We start from the raw sequence: 20,100 nt of genomic DNA on the forward strand, positions 1-20,100 counted from the left end.
ATAATTTAAGGATGCTTTAGTTTATTTATTTGCACAACAGTGGTATAATACATGCTATTGTAGTCTAAATACTACATACAAAATAAAAAACGAGGACCAACACCAGGGTTTAATAAATTATAACAATCCAGCATCAGAGTACATGTGCAGGGAAAATGAAATACAAAGAAAAACCAAAACATCTTCACCAAAATCAGTTTGAGGTTACCTATCAACATTATATATACAAAAGTATGTGGACACCCCTTCAAATTAGTGGATTCGTATATTTCAGCCACACCCATTGCTGACAGGCGTATAAAATCAAGCACACAGCCATGCAATCTCAATAGACAAATATTGGCAGTAGAATGGCCTTACTGAAGAGCTCAGTGACTTTCAACGTGGCACGGTCATAGGATGCCACCATTCCAACAAGTCAGTTTGTAAAATTTCTGCCCTGGTCAACTGTAAGTGCTGTTATTGTTAAGTGGCAACGTCTAGGAGTAACAACGCAATGTTATAGGCCACACAAGCTCACAGAAAGGGACCGCTGAAGAGCGAAAAAATGGTGTCCTCTGTTGCAACAGTCACTACTGAGTTCCAAACTGCCTCTGGAAGCAACATCAGCACAATAACTGTTCGTCAGGAGCTTCATCAAATGGGTTTTCATGGCAGAACAGCTGCACACAAGCCTAAGATCACCATGTGCAATGCTAAGCATTGGCTGGAGAGGTGTAAAGATCACCACCATTGGAGTCTGGAGCAGTGGAAAGAAATGGTTTGTCGAGATCAGTGTGAAAGAACTTGACTGGCCTGCACAGAGCTCTGACCTCAACCCCATCAAACACCTTTGAGATAAATTGGAACGCTGACTGCGAGCCAGGCCTAATCACCCAACATCAGTGCCTGACCTCACTCATGCTCGTGGCTGAATGGCAGCAATGTTCCAACCAGTGGTGGAAAAAGTATCCAATTACCATACTTGAGTAAAAGTAAAGATACCTTAATAGAAAATGACAAGTAAAAGTCACCCAGTAAAATACTACTTGAGTAAGTCTAAAAGTACTTGGTTTTAAATGTCCTTAAGTATCAAAAGTAAAAAATAAAAGTATAAATCATTTCAAATTGCTAATATTAAGTAAACCAGATGGCACATTTTTATTTTTTATTTTTTTTATTATTATAATATTTTTTTTTTAATGTACGGATAGCCAGGGGCACAGTACAACATGCAGACATAATTTACAAACAAAGCATTTGTGTTTAGCGAGTCCGCCAGATAAGAGGCAGTAGGGATGACCAGGGATGTTCTATTGATACGTGTGTGAATTGGACCATGTTCCTGTCCTGCTAAGCATTCAAAATGTAACGAGTACTTTTGGGTGTCAGGGGAAATGGATGGAGTAAAAAGTACATTATTTTCTTTAGGAATGTAGTGAAGTAAAAGTTGTCAAAAATATAAATAGTAAAGTACAGATACACCAAAAAACAACTTAAGTAAAAATACTTGAAAGTACTAAAGTACTTTACACCACTGGCTCTAACATCTAGTGGAAAGCCTTCCAAGAAGAGTGGATGCTGTTATAGCCGCAAGGGGGGACTAACTCCATATTAATGCCCATGATTTTGAAATGAGATGTTCGACAAACAGGTTTCCACATACACTACATGACCAAAAGTATCTCACTAACACTACACGTCTGTATAATTCATTAGGAACTTTACTTTAAAGATGCAGTCCAGGATCTTAAGCACAACAAATTTTGTAACATATTGTATTCATAACATATATGAATTACAACAAAAAATACAAAATCAGAATGTAACAACATACAAAATGGATGACAAAATCAATTTAATTAATTTCTTACTTTTTACAAAAAGAGATTGTAAGGAGTTCAAGGGGCATCCAACCTGACAAGACCCTTTTTTAGCCCATGGTTACCAGTGACCTTTACAGATGCAGTTAAATTAATTTTGAATAAATAGCATGTTGTACATGTGTTGACATTTTAAATAAGAGCATCATTAACACATACATTGAGAGACGGGGGACTGGTTAAATCTAAAATATTATTTACAACAGATTACAATTTAACACGATTTTATAATAATTGTCCAACTCCTTCAAAATGGTGAATACCATGCATTTAACCTGCATGCTTCTGACTGTGTTTTTACCTGAATTCCTCATCCAACCAAGCTCATACAGTTACAGTAGTTGTTTCAAGTTGACACAATATGAAGTCATATTTCTAGGACAATGTATTTCAGTGGCACAATGACCTGTTGCTTCGCAGTACCTTCCAGCAAGACCTCTTGAAGAACATAAGAACAAATATTTATATGCAATACATTTAAAAAGTTAACTTTTCTTTTTTGATTGATCCAAGTAATTAAACCAAAAATAATGAAATCATAACTGGAAAAAATGTGCCTTTGCCATTTTTGTAATGCAGTCAAATAAACAAAACAATATGGCACAATGATATCCCAAAAAGACTTCAGTAGATAATTTAACACCTAAAATTCAAATAGTTTGACAATAAATAAGGCATTACTTATGTCAAGCACTTAATTGCTAATGACACAATATAGAACATTACTTTTAAAACAGGCCTGTCAACAGAATCCACAAAAAATATTTTCAAACAAACGTAAGGTCATTTTGACACTCGGAATAGAACATAGAGAATATATCACAATTAAGAGCAATGGTAAATCTATTTTTAGTATCAGCTGTATCAGTTGACCTCCATCAATTTCAGCAACATCTCGAGCATTATGGGCCAAATTCCAACTTGAGATCCGATTTGCACAAATCTCACATCAATTCAAGTGAACGATAAGAACAAATACTGTATCTCAGGGCAGGATCTATGGGCAGTACAAACACTGTTAATTCAGTTAACTCAGTGTGGGCTGGATCACATAGATTGCACATTAAACTAAAGGTCTAAATACAGTACACTCAGTTTCTATGGTAGCAGCTTCCGAAACAGACCTAAGCAACTGTCCTTCCGTCCATATACCAGGATAATACAAGACTGGCAACACAAGACTAATTCTTTTTTTTTTTTACCTTTATTTAACTAGGCAGGTCAGTTAAGAACAAATTCCTATTTTCAATGACGGCCTAGTGGGTTAACTGCCTTGTTCAGGGGCAGAACGACAGATTTTTACCTTGTCAGCTCGGGGATTCGATCTTGCAACCTTTCGGTTACTAGTCCAACGCTCTAACCACTAGGCTACCTGCCGCTCCATTGAAACATTGATACTTTTTCCCACTATTTCTATTTTGCTGACAGATAAGTAGAAAGTTAATAACTTTTCGTGGGTTAAGACTTTTAAATAAGTCTTCCTCCAAAAATATCCTTAAATTAGTAGTAATTACTTATCTTCTCATCAAAATGATGAACAATGTAATCAGCCCATCAACCAGATTTTTGAGGTAAGATCCATTGTAAAGATCACAGGGGATACCACAGGAAGAGGACCTTGAACGGAAATTCATGTATAAGTAATAACAGAAATGACGAAGTGGTTTAACGGATGAGAAACAGTGATGAGCCCAAATGGGGTACGGATCTGCATTCATGACATGCTGCACAGGGGAGGACAGCTATCGGTCTAATAGGGAAGTGTATATCAACAGCCACTGGAGTGTTCTGACAGAAGACAAGCTATTGGAGACAAGGAGCAGCAGATACATCATGCCAACAGTGGAGTGGAAGATAAGAGGTCGTGCTACATTCACAGAGCCTGAGAGTCTCTCTCCTTCCTATTGTCTTCCCTGCAAGGTGGATGAGTGGAGGATAAATTCATGTGCAATATTTAGCTTTCCTGTTCCTTCGACTCTCCCTCGCTACTCTTCTCAAACATCATCAAAGATTCTGCTCCGTGACGAGGACATGGACAGGTACCTGCCTGGTACATGCCTGCAAAATGGAGAGGCACAGTACGCAAATATATGTTTAACAGCACATACTTTGTGTTATTTGCTTAGAGGTATCATCCACAGCAGAGCAGAAAGTGAAACTAACACACTTATTTAGATAAAGTGGGGAGTGGAGGACCTCTTACCTGGTGGAGTCTGCTTCAAGAGGGTCGTCTGAAAGAGTCTCTGCATTGAAGTCCAAAGGCTCTGCGTCCTCGAGAAGTTCTATAGAATCTCTCTCTGTTCCTCTGCCAGTCCGAGAGTATTTCACCTCTGTTGAAGAAAAAACAATGATCAATACCATATCACTGCCTTCCGCAGTTCAATTCAAATACATGTAATAAGGGACTTAGATCTTTCTTTTTTTTTTTTACAAGTTGGGGTGTATCCTTCGTGTCATCAAGATAAGCCATGACTCTACAAGAGCAAACAAAACATTGATTCATTGTTTAACAAAAGCAATGAGTAAAATCTAGCTTAAGTGTAGGAAACAAGCACAATGTAATGCAAGTAGGTTTTGCGACCAATCACTTACGTCTGTTAGGGCTAGTGTTCGGGATAGGCACAGTATCAGAGTAGTTGGTCTCCGTCATTTCTGCGGCTTCATTTCTATTCCTGTTCCTGGCAGTGTCTTCCCGAGTGTTACCATAACGCTCCTTCCACTCCTAGAACACAGGAACAAGCCCGACGTTAACACCTTGATCCGTTACTCTGCAAAAATAAAAACCAACACACACACTAAAAAGGGCATGGAACATTTTATCTCGAGACTCACCCTTCGCCGGTTCTCTCCATCCTCTGTCCTTTGGCGCTTTCTTTTCTCTGTCAGAAACACAGAAATCAGTGGTTTGAGTTGACAACACAAACTTTTTCCACTGTCAAATGGTTTTCATTCAGATCAAGTGGGGACAAACCTCGTCGAATGAGCTCCTTGCCTTCATCAATCAGGTCAGAGGTCATTTCATTGTCTCCCACGAACTGCTGAAAGCCCAGGAGGTTCAGACAGCGGGTACCCAGGCTAAAGGGTTCATACAGAATCAGGGATGATCTGTCATAAATCAATGCTTGTTCTTGCACAGTATGTATGCATTTGTATTTATTATGGATCCCCATTAGTTCCTGCCAAAGCAGCAGCTACTCTTGCTGGGGTCCAGCAAAATGAAGGCAGTTTATACAATTTTAAAAACATTACAATACATTCACAGTTTCAACAACACACCGTGTGCCCTCAGGCCCCTACTCCACCAAATATCTACAGTACTAAATCCATGTGTATGTATAGTGCGTATGTTAATCGTGTGTGTGTGTGTGTGTGTGTGTGTGTGTGTGTCGTGCCTATGTTTGTGTTGCATCACAGTCCCCGCTGTTCCATAAGGTGTTTTTTTAATCCGTTTTTAAAAAATCAAATTTTACTGCTGGCATGAGTTACTTGATGTGGAATAGAGTTCCATGTAGTCATGGCTCTATGTAGTACTGTGTGCCTCCCATGGTCTTCTGGACTTGGGGACTATGAAGAGACCACTTGTGGCATGTCTTGTGGGGTATGTATAGGTGTCCGAGCTGTGTGCCAGTAGTTTAGACAGACAGCTCGGTGCATTCAACATGTCAATACCTCTCATAAATAAAAGTAGTGATGAAGTCAATCTCTCCTCCACTTTCAGCCAGGAGAGATCGACATGCATATTATTAATATTAGCTCTCTGTATACAGCCAGCAGTGCTGCCCTGTTCTGAGCCAATTGGAATTTTCCAAAGTCCTTTTTTGTGGCACCTGACCACACGATTGAACAGTAGTCCAGGTGCGACAAAACTAGGGCCTGTAGGACCTGCCTTGTAGATAGTGTTGTTAATAAGGCAGATCATCGCTTTATTATAGACAGACTTCTCCCCATCTTAACTACTACTGCATCAATATGTTTTGACCATGACAGTTTACAATCTAGGGTTACTCCAAGCAGTTTAGTCATCTCAACTTGCTCAATTTCCACATTATTTATTACAAGATTTAGTTGAGGTTCACGGTTTAGTGATGTTTTGTTCCAAATACAATGCTTTTAGTTTTTGAAATATGTAGGGCTAACTTATGTGTGCTGATAATCCTTTTGGGTCATTGGTGGAGTACTCCTTGTAGAAGAGAAAGTTGATATTCTGTATCGTAGTATTATTCATGCGTTTGTCTACACCACGAATGTATTGTAATTTCATAATCTAAACAGCAGGCTAGACTCACCTGAAGTAGGTAGCGATACAAAGCAGCAATATAAGCATGGGGTAGTAGATATAGAAGCCATTAGCGATGAACGATAGGACCCTCATAGAACCCATGATCTGCAGAGGAGTGACGTGTTATTTTCCTCATATTGATGATACATCAACGAATATGTTCCATCAGTGTCAGAAGGATGTGCTGTCTTACAGAGGTGTAGGCCGTCTGCTCCTTCAGTTGGTGGGAGATGGCAGAGTCCATGTGGATCAGACCCAGGAAGTTCAGACACAGAGGAGGGGTCAGACGGCAGAACAGCCTAAAGAGCAAAAAGACTACATTACACATTTAACATTATATCATGTTACACAAACATATACCTGGTGCAAAGTAAGGGATGTATGGACATTGAGAAGTACAGCTGTCCAAATACAATATAAACTCAGCAAAAAAAGAAACATCCTCTCACTGCCAACTGCATTTATTTTCAGCAAACTTAACATGTGTAAATATTTGTATGAACATAACAAGATTCAACAACTGAGACATAAACTGAACAAGTTCCACAAACATGTGATGAACAGAAATGGAATAATGTGTCCCTGAACAAAGGGAGGGTCAAAATCAAAAGTAACAGTCAGTATCTGGTGTGGCCACCAGCTGCATTAAGTACTGCAGTGCATCTCCTCCTCATGGACTGCACCAGAGTTGCCAGTTGTTGTTGTGTGATGTTACCCCACTCTTCCACCAAGGCACCTGCAAGTTCCCAGACATTTCTGGGGGGGGAAATGGTCCTAGCCCTCACCCTCCGATCCAACAGGTCCCAGACGTGCTCAAAGGGATTGAGATCCAGGCTCTTCGCTGGCCATGGCAGAACACTGACATTCCTGTCTTGCAGGAAATCACACACAGAACGAGCAGTATGGCTGGTGGCATTGTCATGCAAGGATGAGCCTGCAGGAACGGTACCACATGAGGGAGGAGGATGTCTTCCCTGTAACGCACAGCGTTAAGATTGCCTGCAATGACAACAAGCTCAGTCCGATGACGCTGTGACACACCGCCCCAGACCATGACGGGCTATCCACCTCCAAATCGATCCCGCTCCAGAGTACAGGCCTCGGTGTAATACTCATTCCTTCGACGATAAACGCGAATCCGACCATCACCCCTGGTGAGACAAACCTGTGACTCGTCAGTCGCTCTGGATAAGAGCGTCTGCTAAATGACTTAAATGTATGTAAATGTCAGTGAAGAGCACTTTTTGCCAGTCCTGTCTGGTCCAGCAACGGTGGGTTTGTGTCCATAGGCGACGTTGTTGCCGGTGATGTCTGGTGAGGACCTGCCTAACAACAGCCCTACAAGCCCTCAGTCCAGCCTCTCTCAGCCTATTACGGACAGTCTGAGCACTGATGGAGGGATTGTGCGTAACCTGGTGTAACTCGGGCAGTTGTTGTTGCCATCCTGTAACTGTCCCGCAGGTGTGATGTTCAGATGTACCGATCCTGTGCAAGTGTTGTTACACGTGGTCTGCCACTGCGAGGACGATCAGCTGTCCGTCCTGTCTCACTGTATCGCTGTCTTATGCGTCTCACAGTACGGACATTGCAATTTATTGCCCTGGCCACATCTGGAGTCCTCATGCCTCCTTGCAGCATGCCTAAGGCACATTCAGGCAGATGAGCCGGGCATCTTTCTTTTGGTGTTTTTCAGAGTCAGTAGAAAGGCCTCTTTAGTGTCCTAAGTTTTCATAACCGTGACCTTAAATGCCTACCGTCTGTAAACTGTTAGTGTCTTAACAACCGTTCCACATGTGCATGTTCAGTGTTTGAACCCTTTACAATGAATATCTGTGAAGTTATTTGGATTTTTACAATTTATCTCTGAATGACAGGGTCCTGAAAAAGGGACGTTTCTTTTTTTTGCTGAGTTTAGTTCTGTCCACACAAATACAGCCAAACCAAAAATACACACCACTTTCTGAATGTCAATTTCCTCAATTTTTACCATATACATGATTTCGACAGATGTTTTGTCTCTTTGATACTTAGCTAATCATGGTTAAACCAGAACTAAAGTCTCACGTAATTGGTCAGCTGCTCAATTAAGTTCTGTGTCCATACATGTTAAGAGAAGAGATGAAAGAACGAGGAGCGGAACGAGGAGCTCCACACACTCGTTGAAAGTTATGGGCCGAATGTCCCCCCTTCTAGAAATTCGAAAGACGCAAACACCTATGAAATCGTGGTTTGTCCAAATAACCAGCAACGAAAAACACAAACACAGGAAATACTACTTGTAATCCCACACATCCCATTCCTTCCCGACATATTTGACGGTACCAGTTATGTTTAAATAGATCTGTTTACGAGATCAATACTTAGCTAATGCTGTCTAATCAGAACCACATTCCTCTCCTCACATCGCTCAACCACCCACTCACATGCCACTGAACTGCAGGCTGTAGGCGTCAGTCTGGTGGTGTGAGGCCAGGTAGTAGTAGTTGAACACTCGGATCCGGAACACAGTGGAGTAAACGCAGGTACACAGGAAGAAGATGGTGATGAAGCACGCCATCTAGTGGACAAAACAATAACCTTTATGTGAGAAACCCGACAACCTCTAATTGAATTATGCATACACAACAGAAACCCACTGGATGTTGATATGATCAGATAACATAATGTTTTTGGGAGCATGTAGTGTGCAACTTTCTTTCTATACAGATATTACCAGATACACCAATTAGTACAGTAGTACACCGGTAATTGCTTTCCATTGGCGTCTCACCTCGATGTACAAGTAGTTGTAGTCTCTCTCAGCGAGCTGGATGAAGACAGCGAAGAGTGAGAGGACGGGCCGGGTGCTGAAGAAGGTGCACTCAGACCACACCACACCCACAGAGAACAGAGACAGCAACACTGCCAGCAGACGGTAGAACCACTGTCTCAGCAGGCACTCCCAGTACCACTCTGGAGAAGAACAACATAAACACATAAAGGTCTCCAAGGATCTTAGGAATTTAGTAAAATTCCAAGTGAGGAGAGGAATGGAAGACTGTAGGGCTGTGACAATACCAGTATGGGAATTATTTTGTCTATGGTAAAAATTAAAACACGACGCAGACTAAAAACTCTTTGGTCCTTTAAAAACCTGCTGTATGTAAAATATGTTGCGCTATTGCTTGGAAAATAAATCAGTGTGATTCTAGATGACAACATGATGATGTTTGCAACATTAGGGCTGTTTTCCTAAAGAAGTTTAACCTGCTTTGTGCTTTGTTTGTAGGTGTGAGTGAACCCTCAGTTGTAGAGTTGACCCAGGTGTGAACTGTGAGGATCTGTGACACCCACCTACAGTAGGAGTGTATAAGTATGGGCTGAGCCAGCTAGTTGGTTCTGTGGAGGGGAAGCTGTGAACAAACTGGTGGGCTGAGCTGGTCTCATTCTTGGCCACGTCCTCCAGGTGCATAGCCTGCTGCAGGAGGATCTGCCACTGGACATGGGTCCTGTTGTGCCTCTGCACTGCGTAGATCACCTGACCATTCACAAAAGAACCACATCCTCAAACTAGGGTTTAGAGTAAATTTGTATTTAACTAGGCAAGTCAGTTAAGAAGAAGTTCTTATTTACAATGAGGGCCTACACCGGCCAAACCCGGATGACGCTGGGCCAATTGTGCGCCGCCCTATGGGACTCCCAATCACGGCCGGTTGTGATACAGCCTGGATTCGAACCAGGGTGTCTGTAGTGACGCCTCTAGCACTGAGATGCAGTCTTAGACTGCTGAGCCACTCGGAATCCCCATAAATCCATTTGAATTTAATCACTTTGACAGCATCCCGTTTGATTTATTTTTAAAAAATGTTTAAAAATAATAATAATTACATACATGTTTCCCCATGGAAGAAGTTATCAGAAAGTGACTTTTTAGACCTAAATGCGAAAGCATTGGTTAACTTTTAGCACCTCTATCTCCTAAATGCCAAAGCATTAAAGTTAACCCATTTTGCATACCCAACCATACCATGAGACATCCATGTCTTCATCACTGGAAAATATAAACGGTTGAGTTTGATATAATTTAAAAGCTTACAAACAGGGTTGTCAAACCATTTTATAATTTCTTGAAAACAATGTTTTTTTTATACAAATTATGACATTTAACCTTTACTGTAAATTATCTAAAAACGTGTAAACTCCCATTTTTTTCATATTCACATTTGTTGTATCTTAGACCCTACTTTACATCAGCTGTGGTTTTTGAGTTGTGCCTGCCATCGGGTGTCATTTCAATCATAGAAAAATAATTCCTAGAATGGACTTATCCCTATAGATCACTGCAATTTAGCTGGTACACCATTGAAATTTAAATTATAACTTTTAATTACTACCACAAAGAAGGTCCACCCACCATCTGTCAACTTAAATGGTCATGTCTATTCTATTATCTATATTTCAATACGTTACCTATGGAGGATTGACTGTATAATTTAAAGTCAACATTCTTAGTTTAGACCAACCATCTTTGTGGTACGCTTTGAAAGTTTAAAATTTAAAACGTAATTCCTACACTACATGACTAAAAGTAGGTGGACACCGCTTTGTCGAACATCTCATTTCAAAATCACGGGCATTAATATACAGTTGGTCCCCCTTTGTTGCTATAACAGCCTCCACTATTCTGGGAAAGCTTTCCACGAGATGTTGGGACATTGTTGCGGGGACTTACTTCCATTTAGCCACAAGAGCATTAGTGCAGTCGGGCACTGATGTTGGGCGATTAAGCCAGGATCGAAGTCGGTGTTCCAATTTATCCAAAAGGTGTTCTGAGCAGGCCAGTCATGTTCTTCCACACCAATCTCGACAAACCATTTCTGTATGGACCTCGCTTTGTGCACTGGGGCATTGTCATGCAGGAAACAGGAAAGGGCCTTCCTCAAACGTTTGCCACAAAGTTGGAAGCACAGAAACGTCTAGAATGTCATTGTATGCTGTAGCTTTACGATTTCCCTTCACTGGAACAAAGGGGCCTATCCCAAACCATGAAAATCTGCCACAGACAATTATTCCTCCTCCACCAAACTTTACAGTTGGCACTATGCATTGGGGCAGGTAGAGTTCTCCTGGCATCCACCAAACCCAGATTCGTCTGTCGGACTGCCAGATGGTAAAGCATGAGTCATCACTCCAGAGAGTCCAATGGCAGCGAGCTTTACACCACTCCAGCCAACGCTTGGCAATGCGCATCGTGATCTTAGGCTTATATGCGGGTGCTCGGCCATGGAAACCCATTTCATGATGCTCCTGATGAACAGTTATTGTGCTGACATGGTTCCAGAGGCAGTTTGGACCTCAGTAGTGGGTGTTTATGCTCTTGCGCTTCAGCGGTCCCGTTCTTGCTCCTTGATGTTTCCACTTCACAATAACAGCACTTAGTAGACCGTGGCAAGTCTAGCAGGGCAGAAATTGGATGTACTGACTTGTTGGAAAGGTGGCATCCTATGACAGTGCCACGTTGAAAGTCACTGAGCTCTTCAGTAAGGACATTCTACTGCCAATAATTGTCTATGGAGATTGCATGGGTGTGCTCCATTTGATAGACCTGTAGCAACGGTTGTGTCTGAAATAGCTGAATCCACTCATTTTAAGGAGTGTCCACATACTGCTGTATATTTAGTGTATGTATGGAAGGTTTCATTGAAATTAAAAGGGGTGCTGTCAAAAAGTGACTGAACTCAAATGGCTTGACCCTTTATAGAAGTCTGGATATAGTCAGCAATATGACAAAGAACACAAAATCGCGAAATAAAACTGTTGACTAGCTAATAATGTGAACATTTCTTAAATGTACCTGTTTGTGAAGCTTCACCAGGTTCTTTTCACTAGGATAGGTGTTCTGTTTGTCATCAAAGTCCTCATAGTCATCCATGTTTCTGCCCATCTTCTCCTGGTACTCCACAGGGCACTAAGAGAGAAAACTCTGTTAGGATCATAGAGACAGATACTGTGCCTTCAGAAAGTATTCAGACCCTTTGAATTTTTCCAAATTTTGTTAAATTACAGCCTCATTCTAAAATAGATTTTTTTTAAAATTATTTCAGCAATCTACACACAAGACACTCTAATTACAAAGCGAAAAAAAGGTTTAGACATTTTTGCTAATTTATTAAAAACAAGATACGTTTAATTTTTTTATTTACATAAGTATTCAGACCCTTTGCTATGAGACTTTAAATTGACCTCAGGTGCATCCTGTTTCCATTGATCATTCTTGAGATGTTTCTACAACTTGATTGGAGTCCACCTGTGGTAAATTCAATTGATTGGACATGAGTTGGAAAGGCACACACCTGTCTATATTTAACTCCCACAGTTGACAGTGCATGTCAGATCAAAAACTAAGCCATGGAGTTGAAGGAATTGTCTGTAGAGCTCAGAGATAGGATTGTGTCGAGGCACAGATCTGGGGAAGGGTACCAAAAAATAAAGATTTTTCTTTCTAGAGCTGGCCGCCCAGCCAAACGAAGCAATCGGGGGAGAAGGGCCTTGGTTAGGGAGGTGAGCCGACAGAGCTCTAGAGTTCCTCTGCGGAGATGGGAGAACTTTCCAGAAGGACAAGCCTGTCTGCAGCTCTCCACCAATCAGGCCTTTATGGTAGAGTGGCCAGACGGAAGCCACTCCTCAGTAAAAGGAACATGACAGCCCGCTTGGAGTTTGCCAAAAGGCACCTAAAGACTCTCAGATGATGAGAAACAAGATTCTCTGGTCTGATGAATCCAAGATTGAACTATTTGGCCTGAATGCCAAGCGTCACGTCTGGAGAAAACCTGGCACCATCCCTACGGTGAAGCATGGTGGTGAAGCATGGTGGTGGCAGCATCATGCTGTGGGGATGTTTTTCAGAGGAAGGATCGAAGGAAAGATGAACGGAGCAAAGTACAGAGAATCCTTGATGAAAACCTGCTCAGGACCTCAGACTGGGGCGAAGGTTCACCTTCCAACAGGACAACGACCGTAAGCACACAGCCAATACAACGCAGAAGTGGCTTCGGGACAAGTCTCTGAATACCCTTGAGTGGCCCAGCCAGAGCCTGGACTTGAACCTGATCGATCATCTCTGGAGAGACCTGAAAATAGCTGTGCAGCAATGCTCCCCATCCAACCTGACAGAGCTTGAGAGGATCTGCAGAGAAGAATGGGAGAAACTCCCCAAATACACATTTGCCAAGCTTGTAGCGTCATACTCAAGACTTGAGGCTGTAATCACTGCAAAAGGTGCTTCAACAAAGTACTGAGTAAAGAGTCTGAATACTTATGTTAATGTGATAGTTAAAAAAAAATCATAAATGAACAAAAATGTCTAGAAACCTGGTTTTGCTTTGTCATTACGGGGTATTGTGTAGAGATTGATGAGGGAGATAAAAAAACAATTGAATCAATTAAAGAATAAGGCTGAATGTGTAAAAAGTCAAGGGGTCTGAATACTTTTCAAAGGGACTGTAGAGGACTGCAGTGCCCCATAATGGGACAGATGCAATGATGCGACCTCTAAGTTTATGGTTAGGATCAACAAAGGCACTGGACATTCTCAGGCCACTTCACATTCCTTACGTGTTTAATCCTCACTTTAAGCACATAGAGAGAGTGCACACATCTCATTCAATAACATTGTGGGGTTGGGCTCCACATTCTTTACTGAGAATATGTCATTGTTTCTTTGTTTGATGCTTTGTCCTTCTTTAATCTTGCCTTTCTAAGAATAGTATCGATGTACTTCCTCAGTGGGTGGTTATACTTGATGGATTCTTGGACTTTTCTCACTTCCTAAAACAGATCAACAGCAAATAGAAGGACATCAATTAAACACAATTCAACTCAGTTTCTAAGAAACAGACCGCTATAATGTTTAAATGTTGTAGTCAGAGCAGTAACCATTCCCTACCTCCATGACGTCCTCTAGATTCTCCTCTGCATCAGCCTTCTCTGTCATCAGCTTGGCTGCCTTGAAGTAGGTCTTGATGAGCAGGTGTCCCTGCCGCGAGGCGTTCCAATATGAGCGCGGAATCTCTACTAGGCCATAACCTAGCAACAGCACCAGCAGGAACAGGCCCCAGGTGTTGGCTGCAGTGATGCCTATTGTCTGGAGCTCATACCTGAGAGAGACAAAGGGACAGACCAAACAAGATTTAAGTGAGACAAAGACATACATGGTTCCTTCTAATTACCTTTCTATATTAGTACTGTGTTGTATAGAGTACAATGAGGTGAAATGCAGAATGGCAACTTTTTTTTTGTAGTCAACAGCGCACTTTCCAAGTCTAAATTGTCCATGTTGCTGTGCACTCACCAGGAGAGGTGCCACTGAGGGTGAACGGCAACGTAGATAAGCAGCGATCCGAAGATGAGCAGGTATGTCCCGTAATAAATGGCATTCTCTATCAGTGCCGTCTTTATTTTCCCAGTGATAGAGAAGCCCCCCGAGCGTGCATAGGATTGCATGAAGGGCAGCAGCAGCCTGCAAAGCCAACAAGATCTGGATTAAGGCAGCTGTAGTCTCTTAGTATATCAGACAAAATGAACAAACTTAGAGACCAGTTCTGATCAGTAGTGTTTCCAGTACAATTAAATACAAGGCCAAACAGTGTCAAGCACTCACCAGGTGAGACACTGAGAGGTCCAGTAAACAACCCTCCAGAACACAGGCATGATTCCATCCGGAATGTAGCTCCACGGCTTGTAACACACCTTTGGAACACTGTCATGGAAAACATACAAACAGTGTTGATATGCAGTTAGCAAGGTCTGGAAACATTGAAGAAATTAACATCTGGAGGGGAATGAAATGACAAAAGCTACTGCCTAATGCTATACTGATGGTGACCTATTTAAGAGGAATCAAAAAAAAAATACTGGAGCAAAGCACATAAACGTTGATCTTCATTGTCAAACAATGAAACTTCAATGTTTGCCTTGTATAGACTATTAGGATAATATGTCAGACTGTCTGGGAGAAAACAATGTACATAATGACAGTCAAGCAAAACTACATTGGAAAAAATATATAAATGCAACATGTAAATACCACAGTAAATGTCAATACCACAGATGTCTCAAGTTGAGGGAGCGTGCAATTGGAATAATGACGCAGGAATGTCCACCAGAGCTGTTGCCAGGGAATTTACTGTTCATTTCTCTACCATAAGCCTCCTCCAACTTCGTTTTAGAGAATTTGGCAGTTAGTCCAACCGGCCTCAACCGCAGACAACGTGTATGGCGTCGTGGAGGCGTGCGGTTTGCTGTTGTCAATGTTGTGAACAGAGTACACCATGATGGTGGTGGGGTTATGGTATGGGCAGGCATAAGCTACAGACAACGAACACAATTGCATTTTATCGATGTCCATTTGAATGCACAAAAATACTGTGATGAGATCCTGATGCCCATTGTGTGACCAACATATGCATATCTGTATTCCCAGTCGTGAAATCCATAGATTAGGGCCTAATGAATTTATTTAAATTCACTGATTTCCTTATATGAACTGTAACTTAGTAAAATTGTTTCATGTTGCGTTTATATTTTTGTTCAGTATAAAAAGGACCCAATGTACTTGACATTTCACGATGGGAAGAGAGTGGACTTTTAGCTGTTGCAAATGAATGTGTGACAGCAGATAAACAAAATCTTCCTGTTAATCCCATTTAGATCAGTTTGTGCAAAACCATTTTGAGAAGACAGCTAAAACACAGTCTCATGTTTTGAATTACAGCAATGGAATGTTGTAGACGTGTTGCTGTGCGTTTTGTTGCTGTGCGTTTTGCTGCGTTTTGCTGCCAACTTTACTTTGCTAGCTGACAACTTTACGTTTTTTTTGTTTTGTTTTTGTTTTTAATTACCGTTTATATTTTTAGTTTTTTTCCATCGCAACTTTTTTCCCTCATTCAACTTTTTCACTCCGGACGCTTTATCTGGACATGGTTCGTCAACACCTTCAACAGCCGAAGCTAAGTAGTAACATAAACATGATGTCTTCTAATTGCAGTCGCTGTACTCATAATATACAGGAGAACGATCGCCTTACGGCGAGAATAGCTGTGCTACAAGCCCAGCTTCAGACGCAATCGTTAGGCAAGGGTAATTTCAGTGCTAAGGAAAGAAGAAACAGCGTCTGTGCCACCAGTAAGTACAGATAGTAGTATAATCCCCCGCACAGTCCCCGCAGCCGGACAACTTTCTCATGGCTTCTGGAGGAGAACGCTGTAGGAATGCTCAACCGGTGTCGCTTATTCAGCCGACAGAAACTTTCAACCGGTTCTCCCCATTATGTAGCGAGTGGAGTCTGAGTCTGAGTCTTCTCTTGTCTCTACTCCTCCGTTACGGGTTCTGAGACGCCGAAGGCTCCCACCATTAGCTCTGACAAATTGAAAACCCTAGTCATTGGCGACTCCATTACGCAGTATTAGACTTAAAGCGAATCACCAGCGATCATACACTGTTTACAGGGGAGGGCTACCGACGTTAAGGCTAATCTAAAGATGGTGCTGGCTAAAGCTAAATCTGGCGAGTGTAGAGAGTATAGAAGATATGTTATCCACGTCGGCACCAACGATGTTAGGATGAAACAGTCAGAGGTCAAGTGCAACATAGCTTCAGCGTGTAAATCAGCTAGAAAGATGTGTCGGCATCGAGTAATTGTCTCTGGCCCCTCCCAGTTAGGGGGTGACGAGCTCTACAGCAGAGTCTCAGCACTCAATCGCTGGTTGAAAACTGTTTTCTGCCCCTCCCAAAAGATAGAATTTGTAGATAATTGGCCCTCTTTCTGGACTCACCACAAACAGGACCAAGCCTGACCCTGCTAGATGACGGACTCCATCCTGCTGGAGGGGTGCTCTCATCTTATCTACCAACATAGACAGGGCTCTAACTCCTCTAGCCCCACAATGAAATAGGGTGCAGGCCAGGCAGCAGGCTGTTAGCCAACCTGCCAGCTTAGTGGAGTCTGCCAATGCACAGTCAGTGTAGTCAACTCAGCCATACCCATTGAGACTGTGTCTGTGCCTCGACCTAGGTTGGGCAAAACTAAACATGGCGGTGTTCGCTTAGCAATCTTATTAGGATAAAGACCTCCTCCATTCCTGCCATCATTGAAAGAGATCGTGATACCTCACATCTCAAAATAGGGTTACTTAATGTTAGATCCCTCACTTCAAAGGCAGTCATAGTCAATGAACTAATCACTGATCATAATCTTGATGTGATTGGCCTGACTGAAACATGGCTTAAGCCTGATGAATTTACTGTGTTAAATGAGGCCTCACCTCCTGGTTACACTAGTGACCATATCCCCGTGCATCCCGCAAAGGCGGAGGTGTTGCTAACATTTACGAAGCAAATTTCAATTTACAAAAAAAAAATGGCGTTTTCGTCTTTTGAGCTCTAGTCATGAAATCTATGCAGCCTACTCAATCACTTTTTATAGCTACTGTTTACAGGCCTCCTGGGCCATATACAGCGTTCCTCTCTGAGTTTCCTGAATTCCTATCAGACCTTGTAGTCATAGCAGATCATATTCTAATTTTTGGTGATTTTAATATTCACATGGAGAAGTCTTTCGGAGCCATTATCGACTCAGTGGGTTTTGTCCAACATGTCTCTGGACCTACTCACTGCCACAGTCATACTCTGGACCTAGTTTTGTCCCATGGAATAAATGTTGTAGATCTTAATGTTTTTCCACATAATCCTGGACTATCGGACCACCATTTTTTTACGTTTGCAATCGCAACAAATAATCTGCTCAGACCCCAACCAAGGAGCATCAAAAGTCGTGCTATAAATTCTCAGACAACAACAAAATTCCTTGATGCCCTTCCAGACTCCTTCTGCCTACCCAAGGACGTCAGAGGACAAAATCAGTTAACCACCTAACTGAGGAACTCAATTTAACCTTGCGCAATACCCTAGATGCAGTTGCACCCCTAAAAACGAAAAACATTTGTCATAAGAAACTAGCCCCTGGTATACAGAAAATACCCGGCTTTGAAGCAAGCTTCCAGGAAATTGGAACGGAAATGGCGCCACACCAAACTGGAAGTCTTCCGACTAGCTTGGAAAGAACAGTACCGTGCAGTACCGAAGAGCCCTCACTGCTGCTCGCTCATCCTACTTTTCCAACTTAATCGAGGAAAATAAGAACAATCCAATTCTTTTTGATACTGTTGCGAAACTAACTAAAAAGCAGCATTCCCCAAGAGAGGATGGCTTTCACTTCAGCAGTAATAAATTCATGAACTTCTTTGAGGAAAGATCATGACCATTAGAAAGCAAATTACGGACTCCTCTTTGAATCTGCGTATTCCTCCAGGGCTTAGCTGTCCTGGATCTGCACAGCTCTGCGAGGGCCTGGGATCGGGAGAGACACTTAAGTGTTTTAGTACTATATCTCTTGACACAATGATGAAAATAATCATGGCCTCTAAACCTTCAAGCTGCATACTGGATCCTATTCCTACTAAACTGCTGAAGGAGCTGCTTCCTGTGCTTGGCCCTCCTATGTTGAACATAATAAACAGCTCTCTATCCACCGGATGTGTACCAAACTCACTAAAAGTGGCAGTGATAAAGCCTCTCTTGAAAAAGCCAAACCTTGACCCGGAAAATATAAAAAACTATCGCCCATATCGAATCTTCCATTCCTCTCAAAGATTTTAGAAAAAGCTGTTGCGCAGCAACTCACTGCCTTTCTGAAGACAAATAATGTATACGAAATGCTTCAGTCTGGTTTTAGACCCCATCATAGCACTGAGACTGCACTTGTGAAGGTGGTAAATGACCTTTTAATGGCGTCAGACCGAGGCTCTGCATCTGTCCTCGTGCTACTAGACCTTAGTGCTGCCTTTGACACCATCGATCACCACATTCTTTTGGAGAGACTGGAAACCCAAATTGGTCTACACGGACAAGTTCTGGCCTGGTTTAGATCTTACCTGTCGGAAAGATATCAGTTTGTCTCTGTGAATGGTCTGTCCTCTGACAAATCAACTGTACATTTCGGTGTTCCTCAAGGTTCCGTTTTAGGACCACTATTGTTTTCACTATATATTTTACCTCTTGGGGATGTTATTCGAAAACATAATGTTAACTTTCACTGCTATGCGGATGCACACAGCTGTACATTTCAATGAAACATGGTGAAGCCCCAAAATTGCCCTCGCTAGAAGCCTGTGTTTCAGACATAAGGAAGTGGATGGCTGAAAACTTTCTTTTTAAACTCGGACAAAACAGAGATGCTTGTTCTAGGTCCACAAGAAACAAAGAGATCTTCTGTTAAATCTGACAATTCATCTTGATGGTTGTAAAGTCGTCTCAAATAAACTGTGAAGGACCTCGGCGTTACTCTTGACCCTGATCTCTCTTTTGAGAACATATCAAGACTGTTTCAAGGACAGCTTTTTTCCATCTACGTAACATTGCTAAAATCAGAAATTTTCTGTCCAAAAATGATGCAGAAAAATTAATCCATGCATTTGTTACTTCTAGGTTAGACTACTGCAATGCTCTACTTTCCGGCTACCCGGATAAAGCACTGAATAAACTTCAGTTAGTGCTAAATACGGCTGCTAGAATCCTGACTAGAACCAAGAAATTTGATCATATTACTCCAGTGCTAGCTTCCTACACTGGCTTCCTGTTAAGGCAAGGGCTGATTTCAAAGTTTTACTGTTAACCTATAAAGCGTTACATGGGCTTGCTCCTACCTATCTTTCCGAGTTGGTCCTGCCGTACATACCAATACGTACGCTACGGTCACAAGACGCAGGCCTCCTAATTGTCCCTAGATTTCTAAGCAAACAGCGGGAGGCAGGGCTTTCTCCTATAGATCTCCATTTTTATGGAACAGTCTGCCTACCCATGTGAGAGACGCAGACTCGGTCTCAACCTTTAAGTCTTTACTGAAGACTTATCTCTTCAGTAGGT

General features: G+C 41.9%; 1 protein-coding gene across 3 annotated transcripts in view; it reads right to left on the reverse strand.

The window, feature by feature from the left end:
• Nucleotide 1: 1 nt before the first annotated feature.
• The window catches only part of LOC111982154 (G-protein coupled receptor-associated protein LMBRD2B), a 28,188-nt gene continuing 8,089 nt past the window's right edge, over nt 2-20,100 (reverse strand). For all 3 annotated transcript variants that reach the window (XM_024013761.2, XM_024013760.2, XM_024013759.2), the window contains exons 4-18: nt 14,780-14,878; nt 14,471-14,638; nt 14,066-14,276; nt 13,873-13,947; nt 11,975-12,088; nt 9,475-9,658; nt 8,912-9,093; nt 8,565-8,698; nt 6,335-6,440; nt 6,149-6,246; nt 4,834-4,937; nt 4,695-4,741; nt 4,455-4,584; nt 4,066-4,192; nt 2-3,920 (exon numbers count right to left, since the gene is read on the reverse strand). In XM_024013761.2, the coding sequence (XP_023869529.1) occupies nt 3,857-3,920; nt 4,066-4,192; nt 4,455-4,584; nt 4,695-4,741; nt 4,834-4,937; nt 6,149-6,246; nt 6,335-6,440; nt 8,565-8,698; nt 8,912-9,093; nt 9,475-9,658; nt 11,975-12,088; nt 13,873-13,947; nt 14,066-14,276; nt 14,471-14,638; nt 14,780-14,878 (1,843 nt within the window). In that variant the 3' untranslated portion in view covers nt 2-3,856. The remainder of the gene's footprint in view (nt 3,921-4,065; nt 4,193-4,454; nt 4,585-4,694; nt 4,742-4,833; nt 4,938-6,148; nt 6,247-6,334; nt 6,441-8,564; nt 8,699-8,911; nt 9,094-9,474; nt 9,659-11,974; nt 12,089-13,872; nt 13,948-14,065; nt 14,277-14,470; nt 14,639-14,779; nt 14,879-20,100) is intronic.

The sequence above is a fragment of the Salvelinus sp. IW2-2015 genome, linkage group LG20 (assembly GCF_002910315.2).
Source record: "Salvelinus sp. IW2-2015 linkage group LG20, ASM291031v2, whole genome shotgun sequence".
Classification (NCBI taxonomy): Eukaryota; Metazoa; Chordata; class Actinopteri; order Salmoniformes; family Salmonidae; genus Salvelinus; species Salvelinus sp. IW2-2015.